At 42.2% G+C, this 23,652-nt stretch overlaps 1 protein-coding gene across 4 annotated transcripts in view; it reads right to left on the bottom strand.

The window, feature by feature from the left end:
• Positions 1-23,652, bottom strand: part of LOC118785488 (rho GTPase-activating protein 6-like) — a 118,417-nt gene that overhangs the window by 19,350 nt on the left and 75,415 nt on the right. For all 4 annotated transcript variants that reach the window (XM_036540174.1, XM_036540173.1, XM_036540170.1 and 1 more), the window contains exons 2-4: positions 13,844-14,003; positions 7,145-7,216; positions 133-389 (exon numbers count right to left, since the gene is read on the bottom strand). In XM_036540174.1, the coding sequence (XP_036396067.1) occupies positions 133-389; positions 7,145-7,216; positions 13,844-13,982 (468 nt within the window). In that variant the 5' untranslated portion in view covers positions 13,983-14,003. The remainder of the gene's footprint in view (positions 1-132; positions 390-7,144; positions 7,217-13,843; positions 14,004-23,652) is intronic.

Here is a 23,652-nt window from a genome sequence, read left to right as displayed (position 1 = left end):
GCTTTGAATGCCCATGACTGCAGGGGTGAGAGAAGGACTGGGTGAGAGGTGGAGGGATGATGGAGGAAGGAGTCAGAGACAACAGGAGTACAGAGGGAGATATGAGAGACAGAAGAATGGGGTAACTCTCACCCGTCGGCGGGCACGAGGGGCTGGTTCGGGTGTGTTGGGTGAAGTGGACTCATTGGGAGTCTCGGAGGTGGAGCTGAGGGAGGAGGTGCTGCTGGAGAGCTCCTTGTTGGGCCTCTTAATGGCAAACTGCAAGATGGACGAGACCAGGTCTGTGGGGTCCCTGTGCTCCCCACGCTGGGACTCCTGCCTCTGCTTATGAGAGCGATCGTTCGCTATCACCTGCCACAGCGACAAACCAAAGGCCTGCGGAACAAACTCTACAGAGAGAGGGAGGGTGAGAGGGAGAGCGAGAGGGAAAGGGGGATGGAAGGTTAGAGAGGGAACAGAGGGAGGGTTAGAGAGGCAGGGGGTAGGTTGGAGGATTAGAGAGAAAGGGAGAGAAAGAGAAAGTGAGGGGAGTTGGGAGGGGGAGAGATAGAGAGACAAAAGGGTTAGGTGACTCATCCAAGGTAAAGCAAAGGAAGTAGAGTTCCTATCCGAGGAAGCAGAGCAAAAGGGCGTTAGACTACTGTTCTATTCACAAATAATTTTCCTTGAAACTGCAAAACTCTCTAATTTAATATGAAGCATGCAACGACTAAACACAACTGTCAACCTTGATCAAGGAATATTTCATTGCCATTTTTCTGTAAATGATGCTTAATATAATTACAAATTCAGATATTGTTTGGCTTCTTTCTCTGACTCAAAGGTGTGCAATGGACACCTTTTCTGATTATTCATATCATTGGTTATTCATGTCCCATAATTTCACACACCATGTTAATGGGTATGGGATGAGACATGATGAGTATGCATAATACTATGTGTACAAACGGATCACATCTGCTTTAGATTCCTCTTTGTTCCTGGCTTTTAACAGCTCACCCAGATTTACATCATAAACAACTGATATGTCATGTGATCATCAGCACTGGGGTGTAAGCCTGTTGCTGATGAAAATTTACCTGGTCAGACATTTTTTTTTGTTTACGCAATTACGACACAACAGTGGTGGGATTGATCTCAAACGGGGATGAGACAGCCCACAGAGATGAAGTCTGCAGACTGGCAGGATGGTGCACAGAAAACAACCTATCACTGAACATCAAAAAAACTAAAGAACTCATCATAGACTTCAGGAGAAACCACGAGGACCTCTCTCCTCTAAACATCAAAGGAGAAGTGGTGGAGAGGGTTTCCAGCTTCAAGTTTATAGAAAACCACATCACAGAGGACCTCACATGGACAATCAACTCCACTGCTCTGGTCAAGAAGGCTCAACACCGGCTCTACTTTTTGAGGACACTTAGGAAGACCAACTTGTCCGCGGAGCTGCTCGTGTCCTTCTACCACTGCTCTGTTGAGAGTATATTGACATACTGTATTACAGCATGGTATGCTAACTGCACAGCAGCAGACAGGAGAGCTCTCCAGAGAGTCATAAACACGGCCCAGAAAATAACTGCACTCCCCCTGCACTCACTGGAAGTCACCTTCAGATCACACTGCCTCTGCAGAGGCAGCAGAATTCTGAGGGATGCAACTCACCCCTGCCATCACCTTTTCTCTCTGCTGCCATCTGGAAGGCGCTACAGGGCCTTAAAGACCTGCACCTCCAGGCTCAAAAACAGCTTTTACCCCAGAGCCATTACTGAACTGAACTCCATAAAACACTGACCCCCCTACCACACCCCCCACCCCCCAGCATCATCATAAACCCCCACACAACTGGAATAGTATTCCCATACTAATCTGTATATAACGTGCAATAATGTTTATAAAGTGCAATAATATTGGTACAGTGGTACATTTTTGGCACAGTGCAATAATATTTCTACACGGTGCAATAGCATAGCTACAATATACAACAGTAACTTTTGATACACCCCTTTTTTATTCTATTTATTCATTTTTACTATATTTTTATATTTTTTTTATATGTACCGTGTCAGGGGCTGCACAGCAAATTTCGTTGTACAACAATGTGCAATGACAATAAAGGCATTCTATTGTATTCTATTCTATTCTATTCATGCTCTCTGCAGCTGTAGTACACTACTACACATTCAATTTACTATTGAGTGAAGGCCTTTCCTGATCTCATTGATTGAGACTTCCCATGATTCTCAGCACTCTACACAACATGCTGATGTCAAGATACATTGTATTACATTACATTATTGCCATTTAGCAGATACTCTTATCCAGAGCAACTTACAGAGCTTACAATTTTTAAATGTTATCAATTTATACAGCTGCATATTTACTGACACAACTCTGGATTAAGTACCTTTCCTAAGGGTACAGCAGCAGGGTCCTAACAGGGAATTGAACCAGCAACCTTTCAGTTATGAACCCTGCTCCTTATCACTATGCTACACTGACACACCTACAGATAGATTCCTCAGTCTAGGAGCTCAAAATCTGTGTTTACTTTTACACCAAACACAATAAACAGCTGGTTAAACTGGTCAGAGGGACCAATGGAATCTGTCCTATCAGCCTTTTGCATTTTCCCCCATTAATTCGGCTAATTAGGTAGAGGGGGTATTTCCAGGTTGTTCTAATCTTTAATTACATTTTACACAATTTCTGCTGCCGATCCGTAGTCAGTTGCTTGAATGGGTTACAACAGAGATATCAGAGCACCTGTAAGAAAGAGAGCCCCCTGATAAATGTGTTAAAATTGCTTATCAAGCACTGGAACTCTGCGCAAACATTTTGACTGATAAATCAAACCAATTCATAAAAATTTATGAAACAAAGGCAATGCAAGGATAATGGAAAAAAGGGGATATAAATTGATTATTTAAACTGATTGCAGTTTTAAGTTACCTATTTGATTAAGGTCTTGCTTGTCTTGCAGAATCCTTGTACCTAATGTGGAGCAGACCTTGAGTCAGTTTGTCATTCAACAAAAACATGACAGTACACACACAGGGAGGGATCAGAAGCACTTCTAGAATCACTAATCCTTAAGAAAAGAGGGAACCAGGCTGAATCTTGCCTACCAAATCAGACACCAATGGCTGAATCTCAGATTGTTATTGTTCTTTCTGTGGCCACCCAACGGTGAAACTCGCATTCCTGCACACATTATTGCGAGGGGTTGGGCCTGCAGTTATTCCCTAAAGATGGGTGCTGGACATGCTATATGTCTTCGCTCCTTGTTATGCTGGTACAAACAGCTGAGAATGCCTGGTACAGTGAGGGCAGCATAGCTTCAGTGAAACATGCGAAAGACTTCATTTTCTGCTTTCAGTGGCCTCGCTCAGCCAACGTGTGATACTACATGCCCAGCTGTGTAAGAACAAAGGTCTGCAGAAGAATATTACAATCCCACAGGCCCTGTGTTAACCCCCCCAGCCCCAACCCCCACCCCTGCCCCCAATAGATGTCTTTAGCCACTCACACTGGAAAAACTAATAGTGATGTTATCACTGGCAGTGTGGGAGATATCAGTGTCTCCAGTCTATCACATTTTGAGATGCTGAATGTTTAAGGTTGGATGTTTCAAGGGTTTTGTTGGGGAAGTTAGAATTTAATAAATATTAAATGGTCTGAACCCAGCGGTCTTAGAAATTGATGCCCTTGTTTATTGTCCGGCACTCTGAATACCAAACACAAATGACACCAATTACTAAAACTCCTCACTTAACCAACATGTAAAATAATTAAAACAATTGATTTAATTTAATAATTATTATTAAAGATATTAATTATCAATTAAATTGCCGAATTCATTGATAGGAAAGGAGCAGTCTGGTGGATCAACCTTTGTTAGAATCATGCAATCACCATTGGAATAGATTAAAAAGGTTTATTGAGTCTGGGCTACAGACCTGGTCCACTACCTTAACAGACACTTAATTACATAAAGACATTAACAAAACAACAACACAGATGGATCACAGAATGGATGAATGGATGCGTGAAGGGAAAATACCCAAGCCAATTGTTTACCTCGCCTAAGGAAGAACACAGGAACCACTCACAATAGCAGCAAAACTCCAAAAGGAAAAATCCACAAAGTTGCAGGAGAAACTGAGCCACAGACTGGATGACTGAACAGATGACTGAGCGCCTATCTGAGCTGGCTGAGCATCAAGGCTGAGCATAGGCAAAAACTGAGCATAAGCAGAAACTGTGCCGCAAAAACTGAGCCAAGAGGCCTGTTCTAGGCCTGACTTAAGAAGAAGCTCTCTCCACCTCCCTGACCCACGCATAATTAATTTTATGGTGGGGGAGTGCCTGGAAGTTTCTTCAAGACTTAATTTTGTGCCTCAGATCCCAACATCTGGAAATACCAGATATATTTTTGAGATTATCATTTTTGCATTCAGCTCTTCATGAGCATCGCAATGACACCAAACATTAATAGGCATGGGCTGAGAGGAGAGAGTTGGCTGAGAGGAACTGGTAAAATGGTGGTTTTGCTGCTATATTGAGGAATACACATTATCACACAGCACTGGGTTTTCCAACATTTTACCCATGACATGAGGGTACAATTAACTGTGGGGTATAAAAGGGTAAGTGATCAATGTAGATGTAGATACACATACACACTAGAGGTGTGAATCTTCACTGGTCTCACGATTCGATTTGATTACAATTCAAAGGGTAGCGATTCGATTACAAAAAGATTCTCGATGCATCACAATGCATCTTGTCATCCATGTTTTTTTTTTCTTAATACAAGAATACAAGCCCTCAGATTTGAACTGTTTTTAGTTTTCAACTGTTTGTTTAACAGCTGTTTTCAAAAATCATATGAAGTCATACAACATAAAAATCTTTTTCAAGTAAAATTACCACAAGGTATATGTAAACAGCAACACAAAACATTTTTGTTTATAGTGCATTGTAAATTAGCAGTTATGGTTATTTGTTTTTCAGTTGAATTATATTTAAAGTTCAAGAAAATCCACTGTTTAAGTTTTTTTTTCAACCTCTTCGTGCATACTTTCACACCGGTGTAGTTTGCCATTTAGCGCGTATGCTAAAACTGGTGCGATTAGAACACTAGATTGGAAAAATTCTAGCTAATATTAGCTTTGAGGAGACAGTGATTTAACATTAAAAAATATAGCAAATGCTAACTGAAAACTATGAGAAGCTTAATAATGCTAAAAATCAGCAAGAGTTTCCTCTAGTCATTACAATATTAATAATTCATTGATTTTTGTCCTTGATTTACTGAGGTAACTGCAAACCAGGCAGATTTAAAAATAATTTTTATGTGTGTGCCAAAATTAAAACTTGCTTTCACTGGGCAGTATAGTGTGATTAAATAAGCTGTTTTTCCTTTAAATCAGGCACAAGGAGCTAATATAATAATTAGAATAAACCCATCCTTCATTTTTGCGCTCTCTGGCTGACACTCCTTGAAATACATGTTCATCAGTTCTACGGCTCAAGTTACAGTTACAGCAGAGACACTGGAATTATAGTGTGTGTGTGGCAGAATGCGCCCAACTGTCTGTGTCTGGTTTAAATCATGATGCCGGCTCAACATTGTGATGTCTGTCAGCCATCGGCCAACCCTAGTTCTTAGAACTAGTCCCTAGTTCTAATCGCACCAGTTTTAGCATACGCGCTAAACAGCTAATCACACCAGTGTGACCGTACGCGCGAAAGGGTTAATTACAGTTTTTAAGAATTGATTATTTTCTTTTTCTGCATCGCTGCAGAATCTTTCACTTTCGCATCGCGATACATTGTAAAAACGATTATTTTCCCCAGCTCTAATACACACACACACACACACACGCTGATTGTGCTCAGGAAGGGGAGAAGGGGGAGAAGGCAACCCTCTGCAGTTGTGGCCTGTTTGGATGTTATTGTTTTTAAGAAGTATCTTTAAGATTGGCTGAAGCAGCGCTCTTTAATATTAAATTAGAAGTATTTGGTACCTAACCTCTTTCAGATTAAACCAAACATGACTGCGGCCAACGTTTAGCCAAGGATTCTGCATCTGAGGGGCAGATTAATGCTTACCAATACACAAAGTTGGCGTACCACGTCCTACTTCCGCTTTTATCTGGCAAAATCAAATGTAAATCCAAACTGGCAATCATTAGTTTGAGATTTTAAAGTATCTGATTGGGTTCTAGGTAACTTCTTGCAATTCTTAAAGCAATGGCTGCTTATCTTAAGTGGGCATGTGACCTGAAGTCACTGATTTAGGGGTATTTATGGTGGAAGGCCATTCGCCCTCTTGCCTGCTATGTGTGTGTATTTGTTGACTGATCTTATCTGCCTTTGGTCTGGTCCTGAGTGAGGAAAGGAATCATAAAAACCCAGACCAGGCAAAGAACCATAACATGCATGGTACTCTCCTGACAGTTTCATGTTCATGGGTAACGTTATACTTCACATTCCACATTCCACAGTATGATAGAAAGTCTGCATTGCTTATCTGTAGAGTAATTCTGCCATAGTAAACTCATGCTACACCAACAGTAAACAAATACCCAGAGCAATCCAGCTACAGGCACAAAAACATGGAGTACTCTGTCTCTTATTGCACTTTCTACCTTCCCCTTAAATCCTCTGGATTTGTTACTGCCTCACATCTTCTTTCCTCTGCATACTAATTGCATCTGAACTATGTCCATTTACAGGGTGTCACTCCAGTTTTCATAATACGGCTTCAAAAATATCTGTGTTGTTGACACATAATTCCACCAAGGGTATGAGAACAAGTTTCTGTTTCTCTCATGTGTTTCCATGATGAGTCATTCTAATAGGAATATGAAAAAGGGACATACCATCCTTAGAACAGTTGGGTCATCATTATTTGAATAGCCCTGACCATGTTCACGAATCTCAAAACTTCAGTGTGGAACTCGTGAGTGTGTGTGTGTGTGTGTTTTAATGTCCACATTTCATCTAGTAACCTAGCAACAGTGTTGATTACATGAATATGAATGACAAGGCAGACTATCAACAAGGCAGACTATCAACATCTCAGCATCTATTCCTCTTTCAGTGAGGTGACTGCAAAATCACTGTGTGGGAAAAATACCTTTGTCTTTGTTTTTTTCCTTCGCTAGAGAGTCCAACTTCCTCCTTAATGACTTTTTACGCTTCTGTCCATCTGAAAAAGAGGAAAAGATCATCAACACTTTTCTACTGTCCATGTAGTCACGTTAACACTGAATCTATGCACAGTATGTATATCATTCATCTTCGAAAAGCAGGGGGACAAATACATTTATAGTATCCATTCAAAAATCATCAGCAAATACATATTTCTATATTGGACAAAGAAAGGAGACTTTATTTTATTGTTAAGCCTAACGCCTAAAAACCATCCAAACTGTAAATGATCTGATTCAGAATTATTCAATAACGTAGATTTTTGAGTTGAAGAAATGGAATATCAAATTTCATACCTCCCACCTCCACCCTGCGCAGGACAGGATAATAATCTATTCATCTGTCCACAGATCAATAGCTAAACAGTAACATGCTGTCTTTGCACACCATACCTTTCATAATGAGGATGAATCATGCCAAATGATTCATAGAAAAAAAATTTGTAAATAAAAATAGTTCTATTAACCTTATGAGATCTTAAAGAAATATCTTATATCTCTGTGTACACACACATACATACATGCACAGTATTTTACTTTCTTTTCCCAGTGAGTATAATTGCCTGTGATCTAAGAAAGGGTCCCAGCTATAACATATCTGCTTCCATAAAAAGGGTTTCTCTCTGGGATCAAACATAGCCGGATGCTCTAGACAGCATACATAGCAAGACACTGAACTGTTTTGTTCTGCTTTGGCTGGTTTACACTGATTTGCAGAGAGGGCCATTAACTCCTGCAGCAGGGAAACAGTATAGAGTATGGAGTGATGTAGGTTCTGGGGGGGGGGGGGTATGTAGGGATTGGCTGGTGGTGAAAGAGGTGTTTGGAGCTCTAAAGTTACAGGTCTGAATTTTAGGTCGACCACTGCCATTTTCCGTTTGAGCGAAGTGCTTAACATTAATTGTTTCATTTACCATCCAGCCCTACAAATGGATGTATAAATGTACATCCATACAGCCAGTCACTCTGGATAAAAGAGGTCTGCTAATCAAACCAAAAACTAACAACTATAAATGAGATCAGAAACATCCCTTTTTTCCTGTTGTTACTTTTAAGGTTAGAAACAAATTTAGTTAGATAAGCTTCAGATATTCACCATGCAGGTGGCATATCTGCAGTTAACTAGCAGCTAAAGAAGCCCCACACCTTGCCAGTTGGCAAGATTCACAAAGTATTTTTACAGCCAATGTGTTAGAGTCATTAATTTGCACAGTCAAAACCTAGTGGAACCAGTGATTTACATTCCATTTATATTAATCACATGTCAAAGACATTTGTTTCTAACAGCCATAATGTCTGTATGGGTAAATACTTGCGGAAATGCCTTTGCTGGAATCAGGAGTCTACAAGGAATGGTCTCTTCTCAAACACTTCTCAAAGCACTTCTCAAATCTCTGATGTAAAAACTTAGTTACAAAGACATTCATCCATTCACATGCACTCCATATAACAGAAACTCTGGGGATCTGGGAGAAACTGGGAGATGAAGTATATATATACACTGATGAGCCAAAACATTATGACCACTCACAGGTGAACCGAATAACGTTGATCATCTCCAAACAAGGGCACATTTCAAGGTCTGGGTAGATGTAGCGAAGGGCGAACCCGGGTCTACAGGGTACCAAACATGCGACTTTGACCGCAACGCCAAAGAGCCAGGCTTGTTGGTGTGGCAGTCAAAGCACACACTCAACCATAGTGACGGCACTCCGTCACAGTAGATTAGATGGTAAGCGAACAATCAGTTCTCGTAATCAATGTGTTGGGTGCAGGAGAAATGGGCAGGAGTAAAGACCTGATCAACTTTGACAAGGGCTAAATTGTTATGGCCAAACGACTGCGTCAGAGCATCTCTGAAACGGTAAGGCTTGTGGGGTGCTCCCAGTCAGCAGTGGTGAGTACCTACCAACAGTGGTCCAAGGAGGGACAAACCACAAACCGGCAGGGTGTTGGGTGCCCAAGGCTCATCGATGCACATGAGCAACGAAGGCTATCCCGTCTGGTCTGAACCAACAGAAGGTCTACTTTGGCACAAGTCACAGAAAATTTTAATGATGGCTACGGGAGGAATGTGTCACAACACACAGTGCATAGCACCCTGCTGCGTATGGGGCTGCGTAGCCGCAGACCGGTCAGAGTGCCCATGATGACCCCTGTCCACCGTTGAAAGCGCCTACAATGGGGACACGAGCGTCGGAACTGGACCTTGGAGCAGTGGAAAAAGGTTGCCTCGTCCAATGAGTCCCGTTTTCTTTTTGATCATGTGGATGGCCGTGTACGTACTGTATGTACCGTTTATCTGGGGAACTGATGGCACCAGGATGCACTGTGGGAAGATGGAGGGAGTGTGATGCTCTGGTAAATGTTCTGCTGGGAAACCCTGGGTCCGGCCATTCATGTGGACGTCAATTTGACACGTTCCACCTACCTAAACATCGCTGCAGACCAGGTACACCCCTTCATGGTAATGGTATTCCCTGATGGCAGTGGCCTCTTTCAGCAGGATAATGCACCCTGTCACACTGCATACATTGTTGGGGAATGGTTTGAGGAACATGATGAAGGGTTCAAGGTGTTGCCATGGCCTCCAAATTCTCCAGATCTCAATCTGATTAAGCATCTGTGGGATGTGCTGGACCGATAAGTCCGATCCACGGCGGCTCCACCTTGCAACTTACAGGACTTGAAGGATCTGCTGCTACTGTTTTGGTGCCAGATACCACAGGACACCTTCTGGGGTCTTGTAGAATCCATGCCTCGGTGGGTCAGCGCTGTTTTGGTGGCACACGGAGGACCAACAGCATATTAGGCAGATGGTCATAAGGTTTTGGCTCATCAGTGTATATATATATATATATACTTCACATATACACTTCAGTTATTTAATTGAACTAACACTTCATTATTAATTATGATGAACATCTGCGCTAAGAATGCAACTATCAGTTGTACATCAGCCAAAACAGCCAAGAGACACATCTCATAATCCATCTTCAGTTATTCAGGGTTCATTAAACCACTCACAGTTCTGTTGAGGTTGCAGCATAGATCATACCTCTGAGTAGGCGTAGTCATGCTGAAGGCTTTGTACAGAAGCTAATGAGATAACGGGGAATGTCTGATGTCCATGACTGCTCATATTCTAATCTACTGCTACATTTGGCAAGATGGTAATGTCAGTACTGCGGCACCTTAGGCAGTTTGTTGTGGTTTTCCTCGTCCATATGCTCTTGTTTACTGCTTTTCCCCTGTGTTCCAGCCCTGCCCTGCTCTCCGCCGTGTCGCCGCCCATCTGATTACCTGATCGTCTCCACCTGACTGCCTGCACACCTGCATCCCATCTCCTCATCAGCATTGCCCTATATCTTCCCTGCTTGTTTCTTGTCTCAATGCTAGTTCATCTCAGTTTCCCTGTTACGCTACCAGCCGTTTTGTCCTGTTCTGCCTGCCTGTTTCACCGATCTCGCCTGTTCTTCTTGACCACGTTTTTTGGATCCGTTTTTGGTTTTGTTCGCCGTGCTTACCTGGTTTTTTGACCTGTTTTGACCTTGTTTAGTGGATTCCGATTTGGATTTAACAAACATCCATTGTGCTTCCTGCCTCCCTGTCTGCACCTGAGTCCCTGCCTGAGCCTTGACAAGTGATGGGAAATCTGTGCAACCCAACAACATTAGGACAGGGACTGAAACAACTAACATCTTCTGTTTTAAACCAGTGTCTTTTAACTATTTCCACATCTTAATTTTAACATTAAAAAGATGAAAGACATTTATCAGTAGAGTACAATTATCATTTTAAATATGTACAGTATATTACATATTATATAAACAACACATCTATTTAAAGTATATTCCAATATAATACATCTGTTTGGAACCGTAAACACTCACTTTTCATAAATGGTTAGTGAGTACTTGAAAATGAACCACAGGAAAGTACACTGGTTATTTCTAAGAGAATTTACAGTGCTCAAAAAGATGAAACCAAACACTTGTGTTATATTTTCTACTCTAGGTGCCCAACAAATCCTGCATGCTATATTTTGTCTCTCACACACTTAGATATAACATGAAAGCACTGAATTCTGAGAACTGGTTCATCCCTGCTGGTTATTTAAGAATTAGAACCTCATGTCTCCTCCTTCCTGCACAATTATCCAGCACCTGAATCCCTCTAACAGAGTTTTAGTTATTTATAACCTGTGCATTGCCGCCATTTTAAGCAACCATGACCAAAAGATATATACAACAAAAGACAACAAAACCGGCAGCATAAGGAAATACAATCTAACTAAAAAGCTCAACAAAATCTTAAAGGAGTGACCAAGACATTTATCCCCACACAGTAAAGGAACAGAAATAAAAAAGTCAAATAAGACCTACAGTAAATCTTCAGCAGAGAGCTGTAGATGGTCTGGAATGTGATCCCTACTTAATTTATAGCCAACTACACTATGTGACTGTGAGGGACTGTGTTATGATAAAGTGAAGTACTCTCAGACAGGATGCTTGGGTATGCAATGTCTCCTGTTTGATTTGGGTCTCAACTAAAATGGGACAAAAGCACACCTGTCTTTCACACCACTACCACCTGCAGATTCACTGATCATTTGAATTCCTCACTGAGCAGGGATTTGCATCAGACTTCCCGACAGCTGAGTACTATCATGCCCAGGGGTCCAAAGAACACACTGGGTGAAATTCAGCAGCAGTACATGGCAGTGTTCTCTACAGGGCATGGTCATGTTGTGGCATTGTCCTCTAGAAGGTGTGGCCATGCTGTGGCGGTCTGCTCAAGAAGGCATGGCCATGCTGTGGAGGTGTTCTCTAAAGGGTGTGGCCATGCTGTGGAGGTGTTCTCTAGAACGCATGGTCATGTTGTGACAGTGTTCTACACAGGGTGTAGCTAGACTGTGGTGATGGCATCACCATAAGATATTCTTCATTTTAGAGCAAGAAAGGAGACTCTAGACAGCGTGGCCATATGTTTTCTAGGAGGAGAGGGAGTAGCCATGCAGTGGCAATGGTTTATAGAGTGTGTGGCCATGCGATAGTGGAGTGCCTCTCTCTGCTCTAAAAGCTCTAAAAGGGGGGGGGCATGTAAAACAGAGCAGGTCTGACAGGAAACAGATGTGCTTTGTACCATGAGGCCCATAAAGCTCTCCACTGCTAAGATATGCAGCAAGTCTCTGCACAATAACAGCCATCAAAACTATTGAATGGTCAGGAGTATAAAATGAGAATTAAATGCCGTTATGCAGAAGCTGGTGAGGGAGTGAATTGGTCAGTTATGTTATATTCTAATCCACTTCAGAAACATTTCACAGCCACTCCACAATCCACAGTCTTAAAGCATGCACATATACTGCATGACAACCATAAACATAGAGCATGAAGAATTTTTCTATTTATTTGATGGGCTGGTTATCACATTTATGTAAGGTGTGTTTATATATATTTATCAAACAAGTTACAAATGTATTACTACTTATGAATGGAGATGTAGAACATGAATTTAAGAAGTAGCGTGATTTCTGTACTGGGTGATTACATTCCTCTGAAAACAGGGAGTTAAAGCACTGCAGAGGAGCTTCTCACACTAAAATGAAAATTCCCATTTAAACATGGAGCATATATTAAAACTATCACAATATATTACTTCAAGTTTGAATGAAACAACTTCACAGTAGGAAGATGCAGAGACAAACATCAACTGTCATTTAAACTTAATTTAGGCTGATTGTTTTAATGTATATTTCATGAAATGACTCCTTAAACAGTATGGGGTGTATATCCTTGAGAAAAAACGTATAGCATGTTAGTTAGTCATGTTAGCAAGCATTCCCTGTCAGAGTCAGGAGTTCAAGCTTAGACTGTAAGATTTCAGGAGATTCTGCAGTATGAAAGCAAACAGGTCCCCTGGCCATCTAAGACCTGGAGAACTAAAATCAGTCAAACAGTTGAAAGCCAAGGGCAAACCAAGGCACAGTAGTTCATATATCACTTTTCATCTTTTCATCTTTTTCCTCACCCCCTGCAGTGTGACACAGTTTATTGAATTATAGTTATCATGCAATAATTTGCTGTGTTACATGTCAGCGTTAGCTCCAGTGAGGATCAATGGATTCAGAAATGCATTGCACTGATTACTGAATGCATATGAACAGCATGTCGATGACTGCGATGATGAACAGATGTTTGTGAAAAAATAACAGAAAAAGACAGGACGGCATTTTAGTGACAGACTTTATCTCTCACACTGGGAATGAAGCAACATTCTTCAGCATCCAGGCTTTCCAAATAATTGTTCCATTCGCCCACCCACTTCTGCTCCCACTCCCACTCTCACTCATTCCGCTTCCACACCCACTCTCATACTCACACCATCACTGTCATATTCACACCACCTCCCAATCAGTGACTGGGTTGGTAAAAGGTGTGCAGAAAATGAGACTTGCCTCACTGTATGACAGTATGACAGTATCAGTGTGAATGTGGTGCTCAAATGGCTCATAGCTAATACTCCCTTCTCTACTTTATGCTTTACAAAAATCAATGGCAGCTTGTTATGCATTCTGAGACTGCAATTGACAAGGTGGGTGTTTGATTTGCTGGTCTGTGTACCTTTAGGAATGGCAATCTGGCAGCCCAGGTCATAGTCCTGCTGCAGGCGATTAAAGGCCACTTCTTTCAGGCGAACCCGCTCCAGCTCTGAGAGACTCTGGATGGGCACAGGCTTCAGATGTACACTTCGCCCTGACATGCTGTTCCAGGTGAAGTCACCCTGTGGAGAAAACAGATAAGCTCACATCAGTGTGCATCTGACTGATGTGGAAGGGCACTGCATGTTTCACACAAACTCTCTCTCTCTCTCTCTCTCTCTCTCTCTTTCTCTCTCTCTCTCACACACACACACACACAGTTCAAGTTGCAAAGCTGCAGGACTGAATTAGGTCCATAGTCAGTGAAGCACTAGAGACCTAAGATATATAAATCTGCCCGTGGGGACAAAGACACCACATTTCCTTTGTTTTCAGTCAGCACAGGCACACTTTCAGGAAACTCTGTCAAAGAGCTTGCTGTGGGGAATTGACAGAGGATGTAAAACTAAAATCAGTATTTAATGAAGACCTTAACAAAAACTAATTAAAGCACAGCAGGACTGAAACCTAACATATACGGAGCCAGGCGTCTCTGGAAAAGCAGGAGCCTTGAAACACAACAGATATGAAAGATTTACTCATTCATATTAAAGCACCAATAACTACCACCCTATTTTCGATATGCAAACATTAGAGCGTCGAACAGGAAAATATTCTGTAACATGTCATCTGTGCTGTATTGTCATGGAAGAATATAACTGAATACTGAAACCTTGGATTATCATACCAGTAAATATCTCTGAAAGGGAGAGAGAATGGAAGTACAGGGAGTAGCTGGCAAATGTGCTTATTTTTTATTTTTCCTCTGAAATGAAGTTATTTTTTCACTAACAACTTTTTTGCTATGTCCTGCTTAATTTTTGACTATGTATAAATTAAGGACTGAGTCAAAATGGGGACAGAACCCCCCCCCCCCTCCCATGGATGTTTCTTTTTTTTTCATAAGAGAAATTTGGAGAACCATCAGAAGCGGCGAACATTGCCAAGGCTGTTGAGACACGAGAGGGAGTAGACAAGCCTTTCTTTTTCCATCTCACATATTCTCTACAAGCACATCACTCTCATATAAAACAAGCTCACTAAAATAGAATTTAAATACACAAAGACCTCCTTTTGCTCTGCTTAATGTTACTTAATGAGAAGCTTGTGGGGCAGCAGAAATTGCATTTTAAAACTAAAACTTTTCAGTAGCTAGTGAGGATAAATGTCGCACTTTTTTGCTCACCCATTAATGTGTCTAATTCCAGTCAGCTCTCTGGCTTTAAAAATAAAAGTTACAACACATGACCTCAGCAGCCCATCAGTAAGGGTCCAATAACTGTCAATCCACAGTCTGACCCATTTGGAGAGGAACGAATACACGCAGCTGGGAAAGCAACAACCCCTGCTGTGCTTATGCGGGCCACACGGCATCCATCTGAGGAATTTTAGACACAAAATCCTGATTCCTAATCCACAGCCTTCTCTATCCAACCCCGAACACCTACAACACTGTGCTGAAGACGCCATGATGACAAGAAGAGGAAATAACTAAGAGCTGGGAAGGGAAGGGGCCAGTCCAGAAAGCAGGACAGGTATTTTGGAAAGTTTCCTTATTAGGAAAAGGGTTTAAGAAAGCTGGAGGGACATCCTACTTAGCCATGGTGCCAGTTTTTATAGTCTCTAAGATCAATGAAAGAAGATCCCTTAAACAAACCAAGATGTTCTGTGAGAGTGAAACAGATTTGAACAAAACAATCCCTGCTCTTAGGGAGGAGACTGCTGAATTTCAACTGCTGGAACTTGCAGCCTGTTACTCATTTAAAAAAAAATCCTCAATGCATTTGTGACGGAGTACCGTCACTACGGTTGAGTATGTGTTCTGACTGCCATGCCAACGAGCCTGGCTCTTTGGCGTTGCGGTCAAAGTCGCATGGTTGGTACCCCGTAGACCCGGGTTCAAGGCCGGGTGGGGTGACTGCTCTTGCCCTTTGCTACAAATGGTGTCAGAAGTGGGATGGCTTGCCGCGAGGCCATCGGAGGCGTGCCTGTTGTGTGAGCCTTATGAGGGACCCCCAGGTTCAGTTAACCCTGGTGTGTGAAGGACCCCAGAGATGGGTGAAGCACGGTGTGAGGGACCCCAGAGATGGGTGAAGAACTGGTAAGTGGGGCACCCTGGGATGGGAGAAATACAGCAAGTGAATGCGTGAGGGATGCCATGGTGCGTGAAGCGCATGGGTGCGCTTCCTGAAGGGGAGAGCAGTGTGACAGAGTACCGTCACTACGGTTGAGTATGTGTTCTGACTGCCATACCAACGAGCCTGGCTCTTTGGCGTCGCGGTCAAAGTCGCATGGTTGGTACCCTGTAGACCCGGGTTCAAGGCCGGGTGGGGTGACTGCGCTCGCCCTTTGCTACAGCATTATAATGTATTTTACAGTGGTCCAGGTCCACTCTACTATGTATTTCAGTAGAGAATACCATGCATGTTTTCTGCTTGTGTTATTTGTATCCTTATGTTTATGTGTGAGTATGTGTGTATGTATGGGCTTTGCGAGAAGCATTGACAGAAACATGTGAAGTGTTTGGTGAGGCTGTCCCAGCTGTCATGGTGACAGACTCTCTTCCTTCTTCACAGCACAAAGAAAGGCTCCTTGATGCTCTTAGTGAGCTCACCAAAGCTCTATTTCCATGAGTAGGCACAGTGTCTCAATAACCCTCTCCTCAAGACACAAGACACTCACTAAAGCACAGTAAACATAAATGCTAGGGATACAGTGTTTGCATGCATTGCAGTCTGTTTTAATATGGCACAGAAAACTTTTATTCCATAGGGTAGGTACATCACATAGCAAATTACAAACATCCAATCCAAAATTTTTATCCAAAAATTAGGTGAAAAACATCTCACATAGAAAACGAATAGCCATTTCTTATTTTCTCAGTGACAAAATAATGCAGGTCATTGATTACAATGACAATTACAGTTGAGGTCATTCATACTAAAAAAGCCACATAATTGCTTCAGATGAGTCACAATTTTTGCAACACAAATGCAAGGTTCTCCATAACCATTCCCTGACATGTCAGACATGCATGCCAAATATCTTGCACTTTGAAGAGAAAAATATACACCTTGTTCATACTAAATGTATACTCGTTGATGTAATGAGAAAGACATGGAGAAAAGCTCACACTTCAGTGACTGACTGCTTCACCCTGCCATAGCGTCTTCACAGTTAAAGACAAAACTCACAGTGGTGAGACTCAAGCTGGTTACAAGCAGCCACAAGCTGGTCCCTTTCTTGTTCATTAGAGTGTAGTGTAAATGCAGAACTCTGATCTAGTTGATATTATTTTATCAAGTGGAAACTGAAATTCATGCACATAAATCTGACTGTCTGGACTACTGAGCTGTGGTGGATGAAGGATCTGCACTCAATGTAGACCGGATAGATATCAAGATCTGATGTGAACCCTGGGGCTATCAGCTGAAGGCTGAAGCCCTCCAGTAAGTTCAGGTCTAGAATGGAGTCTGCAGTGAGCTCTGCTGGTGTGCGCAGTGGGCTGTAGGATATTTGATAAAGGTGTAAGGGGCAAAACTCAGAGAGAGAAATTGTTAAGAAGAGAATTGTTAAGATTGTGAAGAAACTTAAACTGCCAAAGAAATGGGTGAAGGACCAGCTCTATAAATGGGTGGCAGGGAATGAAAAGAAAAAAGGCCTGTAGCGTACAGTATATGCATTTTACCTCTATACTCTATTATACTGCAGGACAAAGAAGGGAGTTACTACATGAGTGGGGTGTGAGTGCCATTACAGTTCATGGAGGCGTGATTTTCATTTTTTTGCTACCCTAAGAAGGAGGTGAAAAAAGTGGAAAAGCATACAAAATTAAAACGATAACCTCACAATAAAGAATTCTTCCCTCTCCCCCAATGTAAATAAGCCAATGTTAAAATACCCTATGGCCTTTTGGCTTCAATGCTGATTCTTACAACAGGGCAAAGCAGGAATTCCTCCATCCAAACATTATCTAAATTATGTGACAGTGTACCTAAATAGATCAGTTATCTGTTACCACATTTTGCTTTATTTGCAGACCATTTTATAGTGCTAAATTGATATAAATATGTGGGGTCTAACCATTTAATTAACAACATAGTTATTATGAGTTCCTAGTACATGAAAATATTTGGTGTTTATGTGGGACTGGAGTGTTTAGGAAGGCCAGCATGTCTACTGTTCTGTTCAGCGCCATGTTAGACCCACAGGGAATGGTGTGTTACAGAAAACAGACTCAGTGGTGCAATGTGTTTGCGGCCATGACAACCACTTCCGGATCTGATCACAAACCTGCTTTCCATTTTATATTTGTCTACTTTGTTATGAGGTCACAAAGAACAAAGGACAGATAACTCCATCTGCCATTTCAAAAAGCCTTTACCATTTCTCCCAGAGTGAAATGCCGATATTCAATTTGATATTTCCACTTTCAACAATCATTATAAGCAAATGCGACTGAATGAACATAGGCACAAATAGACAAATTTAAACCAGATTAAGATAAAAAGCATGTTTTTTAGTTAATCATCACAACTCTATAACAGAGAGTATAGAAAAAGAATGCATATGAAAAATTGGAAATAACATTTAATTTTTCTCACAGCTGAAAATCTTCCTGCAGAATAATACTCATATTCAGCTTGCTGCTTTTATGGCTATACACCCACATTTCTGAAAGATTGCATCATTGTCATTTAACCCCCAATGTTAGCCAGTATCCTTTTTCTCCTATGCCAGGTAGCAAACGCATTGTATGACACTGGCAATGTCACTGGGTCTCCCATCTTCAGTGCACTATGTTACTCTGTGTCCCCCGCTGCACTAAACCTCTGTGAACATGCCTGAATGCTAGGGTGGCTGCTGGACTTGAAAAATAGCTTTACTGGGCTGGAAGACAAATCGATTCTGATGAAACTGTGAGGAAGACTTCTTGAATTCTTTTTCATCATGGCAATCACACAGTGTTCAAGACTCATTCTGTAAGAGCTATGGTACCTCAAAGCATTTGTGTTCTTGTTGGGCAAATTAGAGAGTATCTTTTACATTACACCTCCCTGGCATGCTGTGGTACATATTTGTCTAAGTCTATACAGTCTCCACTAAGGATTATGTATAGACGTTTCATGTCTGTATTTTAGGGTTACAGAGTATGTGACTGGGTTATGTTTTGGTTATGTTTGATTTACATTTAAAGTATTCTTAAAGGTGGAAATTAGGTCAGCATTTCGGAAGTGACCAAATGAATGTAACAAACAGTTTTGTCTACAAAAGTTCAACCAGCATTTGCTTTAGTGTGCGGAATTATTCCTGTGCGTTTTCATGACACATTCTTTCCGTAAACTGCTGACTCACGCAATGTATTGGACCAAAGCCCTTTCGTGCACATCATATCTTAAGTTACATTGCCTATGAACATAATTAATTTTGTACTTAAGCAAAACACTAATGTCTACGAAAGTTCAAGCAGCCTTTGCTTTCGTGGGCGGAATGTCTTGAATGCCGGAACTGCGGAGTCACAGAATATATTTGTGCTAAATCCCTTTAGTGCATATCATACTTTCAGTAATATAGCAAAACAGTTAAGTGGACAAAATGAACATTCGATGGCATGGGATGATGATAGTATAGCGCATTCTGCATTTCATGCCACAAAAGCAAAAATGCTGGCCTAGGACATCTTGTCAGTACTGCGGCACCTTAGCCGGTTTGTTTTTGTTTTCCCCGTCCATGTGCTCGTGTTTACTGTTTTTCCCCTGTGTTCCAACCCTGCCCTGCTCTCCGCCCTGTTGCCGCCCATCCGATTACCTGATCGTCTCCACCTGCCCGCCTGCACACCTGCATCCCATCTCCTCATCAGCATTGCCCTATATCTTCCCTGCTTGTTTCTCGTCTCGTTGCTAGTTTGTCTCAGTTTCACTGTTACGCTACCAGCCTGCCCTGCCCTGCCCTGCCCTGCCCTGCCCTGCCCTGCCCTGCCCTGCCCTGCCCTGCCCTGCCCATATCCCCTGTTCTTCCTGACCGTGTTTTTTGGATCTGATTTTGTTTTTGTTTGCCGTGCTTACCTGGTTTTCGACTTCGCCTGTTTTTGACCTCATTTTTGTGGATTCTGATTTGGCAATCCTGCCTCTCTGCTCCCTGTCTGCACCTGAGTCCCTGCCTGAGCCGTGACACATCTATTACGTGGACAGAATTACTTTTTTTTTTCCTACAAAATTAGTTTCTTTTGTCCACAAAATTAAAAGCACAACGGTCAATTCAGTGCACGACAGGAATCATCCGTTTTGTTTTCTGTGCACGCTCTCTTCAGTATTTCATGGACACGAAATATTGAAGTGTGCGCGTTGTTTTTTATGGACAAAACGCGTTAAGGTGTTACATGGTTTCGTAAAAAATTTGTGCGTGTCGAAGGCATTCCGTCTACGAAACAAAGGTCCGTTACACTTGGCGCCCCACAGTTTATTGGCAAAGTTGTTTGTTAAATGATGATAAAAAGTAGGCTGCTTTAACATCTAAATTACAGTAGCAAAAACCTTAAAACTGCAACTGAGCACCCATCCTAATAATCGAACGGTTAATTTCACAATCGAATGCCAATTCAATGAACGAAGCTTCGAATTTTTCAATACAACCCTAGAAACCATAACAGCCACTGTTACCTAGCAACAACTTGTCCCACAAACAGCTACTGTTACCTAGTAAAACCCTGTCCCACAAAAAAACCTTCACTGTTACCTAGCAATATCATGTCCCAGAAAAAAATTTAAAAATCACTTTTAACAACCTTACCATGTACCACAAATAGAGCCCTGTTACCTAGCAACACCCTGTTTCAAAAGGATCACTTAGTGTTACTTAGAAACCTTCTGTCCCACAAACAGCCACTGTTACCTAGCAACATCCTGTCTCACAAACAGCCCCTGTTTGCAACTGTTAGTATGTAGAAACAATGCTTTCCTGCTGGCCACTGTTAGCTAACACTCTGATCTCTGTGACCCCTGGTGCAGTGTTGTCAAATCACATGCTTTAAACACAACAGTAATTTTCTCTGGGATTAAAAATTAGTCACGTTCCATTGTAGTCAATGGTGTTTTCTGTATTGCAAAATCCCCCCCCCCCCCCCCCCCGCAAAAAAGTGATGCATTCATATAAGATGGCATAAGATAAAACCATATGTCAAATTTTCTACATATTAACTAGTCTATAGCTCCTTTAAAACAAAATCCCTCCCAACAGGAGGTCTACAGAGGCAGCAGACAGCAGTCATACAGACTCCCAACCACAGAGAGATGCTTAAAGGTGGCTTGGATGGTTTTATGTTCTATAAACAGCTTCACAACCACTGCAATGTCTGAGAACATAGAGATAAACTGCAGTCTACTGGAAGCTCCACAAGACTGGAGAACTGAAACTGTAAGCAAAGGTCTAGAACACTAGATGGTACTCCCTCCATTGGTGGGCCAGCACCATACGATTTGCACAATCAATTTATGAGGAAAAAGAAACTTATTACCGTATTTTCCTTCAGTGATAAAATACCTTTTAATGCTTTCTTAATTCATTTGTCACTCATTACCATTGCACATGACTGTTCAAGTAAAATTCTCTAGAGTTCAAATTCTTCATGACAGAACAGAACAATTTAATGACGGAACATGGACAAGAGATTTCACCCACTTCCCCCCATTCCAAGGAACAAAAGACCAGCACAGCATGTTCCGACACAGTCTCCATTGGTTCAAAATGAACAATGCAATTTATACAAATCAGAGGACCTCAGTTCATGGTGAAAACAAGTCTGCTTTCACAAACCCCTTTGAGCGAGTCACCGCAGTGTGAGAGTAGTCCATTCTGTTTCCTCCAGCACAGGTCCATCCGGCTCAGGGGATCCACATTTATTAGCACAGTGCAGATTGTGCAAGATGCTGCCTTTATGGGCAACATTTGCTTGGACAGTTAATAGATTACCCATGTGCAGCTGGAACTTTCACAGAATTAACATCTGTAAATAATTTCACCACTGTCTACACTTGATGCCTGTCAGAAATGCAAGATAAATAATGTTTTTACACATTGCACTCTATCGATTCCTTAAGCAGATGAGGGGCTTATGATCAACAACTGAGCAAAATTATGCAAGATACTGCAAGATCTTTTACACTGCAATTATAAAGTCACACCACAGCTGCAAATTCAAATAAAGTTTAAGTAAAACAAACAAACAAAAACTTGGAGAAACCAAATTTCAGATAAACTCTCAACTGTGTATGGATGTGTAACATAGTGGTAAGGAGCAGGGCTTGTAACTAAAAGGCTGCTTGCTCGATTCACCGCTGGGGTACTGCTGCTCTGTTTAACCCAGAATTGTCACGGTAAATATCCAGCTATACAAAAGCATGACAAGTGAAAACTGTAACATATGTTACAACTGCTCTGGATAAGAGCATCTGCTAAATGACAGTAATGTAATCTAATTAACGTCTATTGTGTATGGATGTAGTGTTGTGTAGGAATGTGTAATTCTGTAGGAATGTATAATTGTGTAGAGATAAAAACAGAACTGCTCTTCATCCCAGCCGGCCCTTCCCCCCTGCAAGACTTCCCCATCACCGTCGATGGCACCACAATACCATCCTCTCAGTCAGCAAAGAGCTTGGGTGTCATACTCTACAGCAACCTGGACTTCAAGGAGCACATTGCTTGCACGTCACGGGCCTGCCGATTCCTCCTCCACAACATCAGGAGGATTCGTCCGTTCCTGACAACATACGCGACGCAGCTCCTTATCCAGGCCACAGTTCTCCCTCGACTGGACTACTGCAACGCTCTCCTCGCAGGCCTCCCAGCCTGCACCACCCAGCCTCTCCAGCTCATCCAGAATGCAGCTGCCCGACTGATCTTCAACATCCCCAAATTCTCCCATGTCATTCCCCTGCTCAAATCCCTCCACTGGCTTCCTGTCGCTGCCAGGATCAGATTCAAGACCCTGACCCTCGCCTTCTCTGCAATCAACAGGACAGCCCCTGCCTACCTCCAAGAACTCATCCAGCCCTACACACCAGCCCGACCCCTGCGCTTGGCAGCAACTGGACGCCTCGCTCCTTGCATGGTCAAGGCAGGAGGTGCTCGTTCTGCTAGACATCAGCGTTTCACCAACATTGCTCCCCAGCGGTGGAACAAACTCCCTGTCCTGCTACGGACAGCTCCATCACCCCATTCCTTCAGACGGGGTCTGAAGACGCACCTCTTCAGACTCTACCTGGACTGACCCAGCACACAATTGCTGCCCCCCCCCCCCCCCCCAAATCACTGCTCTTGTAAATTGCTGTGTGCTTTTTGAATCGTTTTTTCGCCGCCTTTACTCTGACACTCATTGCGCGGTTTGAAGTTGTTGAAGTTTGCTGTTTGAAGTTTGAAGGTGTATCGTATTAGTTGCCCTATACACTGTACTGTGTCCTCAAACAGACCTTGCTCTCAGCTGAGAACTACTGTCTCATTGTGGAACTGTACACATCCTGTCCCTGTACTGTCGCTATACTTACTGTATGCACTTTTGTACGTCGCTTTGGATAAAAGCGTCTGCTAAATAAATAAATGTAAATGTAAATGTAGATACGCTATATGGACAAAAGTATTCAGACGCCTGACCATTACACCAACAGGGACTGTAATGACATTGTATTCAAATACATATACTTTAAAACGGAGTTGGTCCCCCTTTTGCAGCTATAA

The sequence above is a fragment of the Megalops cyprinoides genome, chromosome 11 (assembly GCF_013368585.1).
Source record: "Megalops cyprinoides isolate fMegCyp1 chromosome 11, fMegCyp1.pri, whole genome shotgun sequence".
Lineage (NCBI taxonomy): Eukaryota > Metazoa > Chordata > Actinopteri > Elopiformes > Megalopidae > Megalops > Megalops cyprinoides.
The sequence above is the reverse complement of the archived record's forward strand: the minus strand, read 5'-3'. Positions and strand labels throughout refer to the sequence as shown.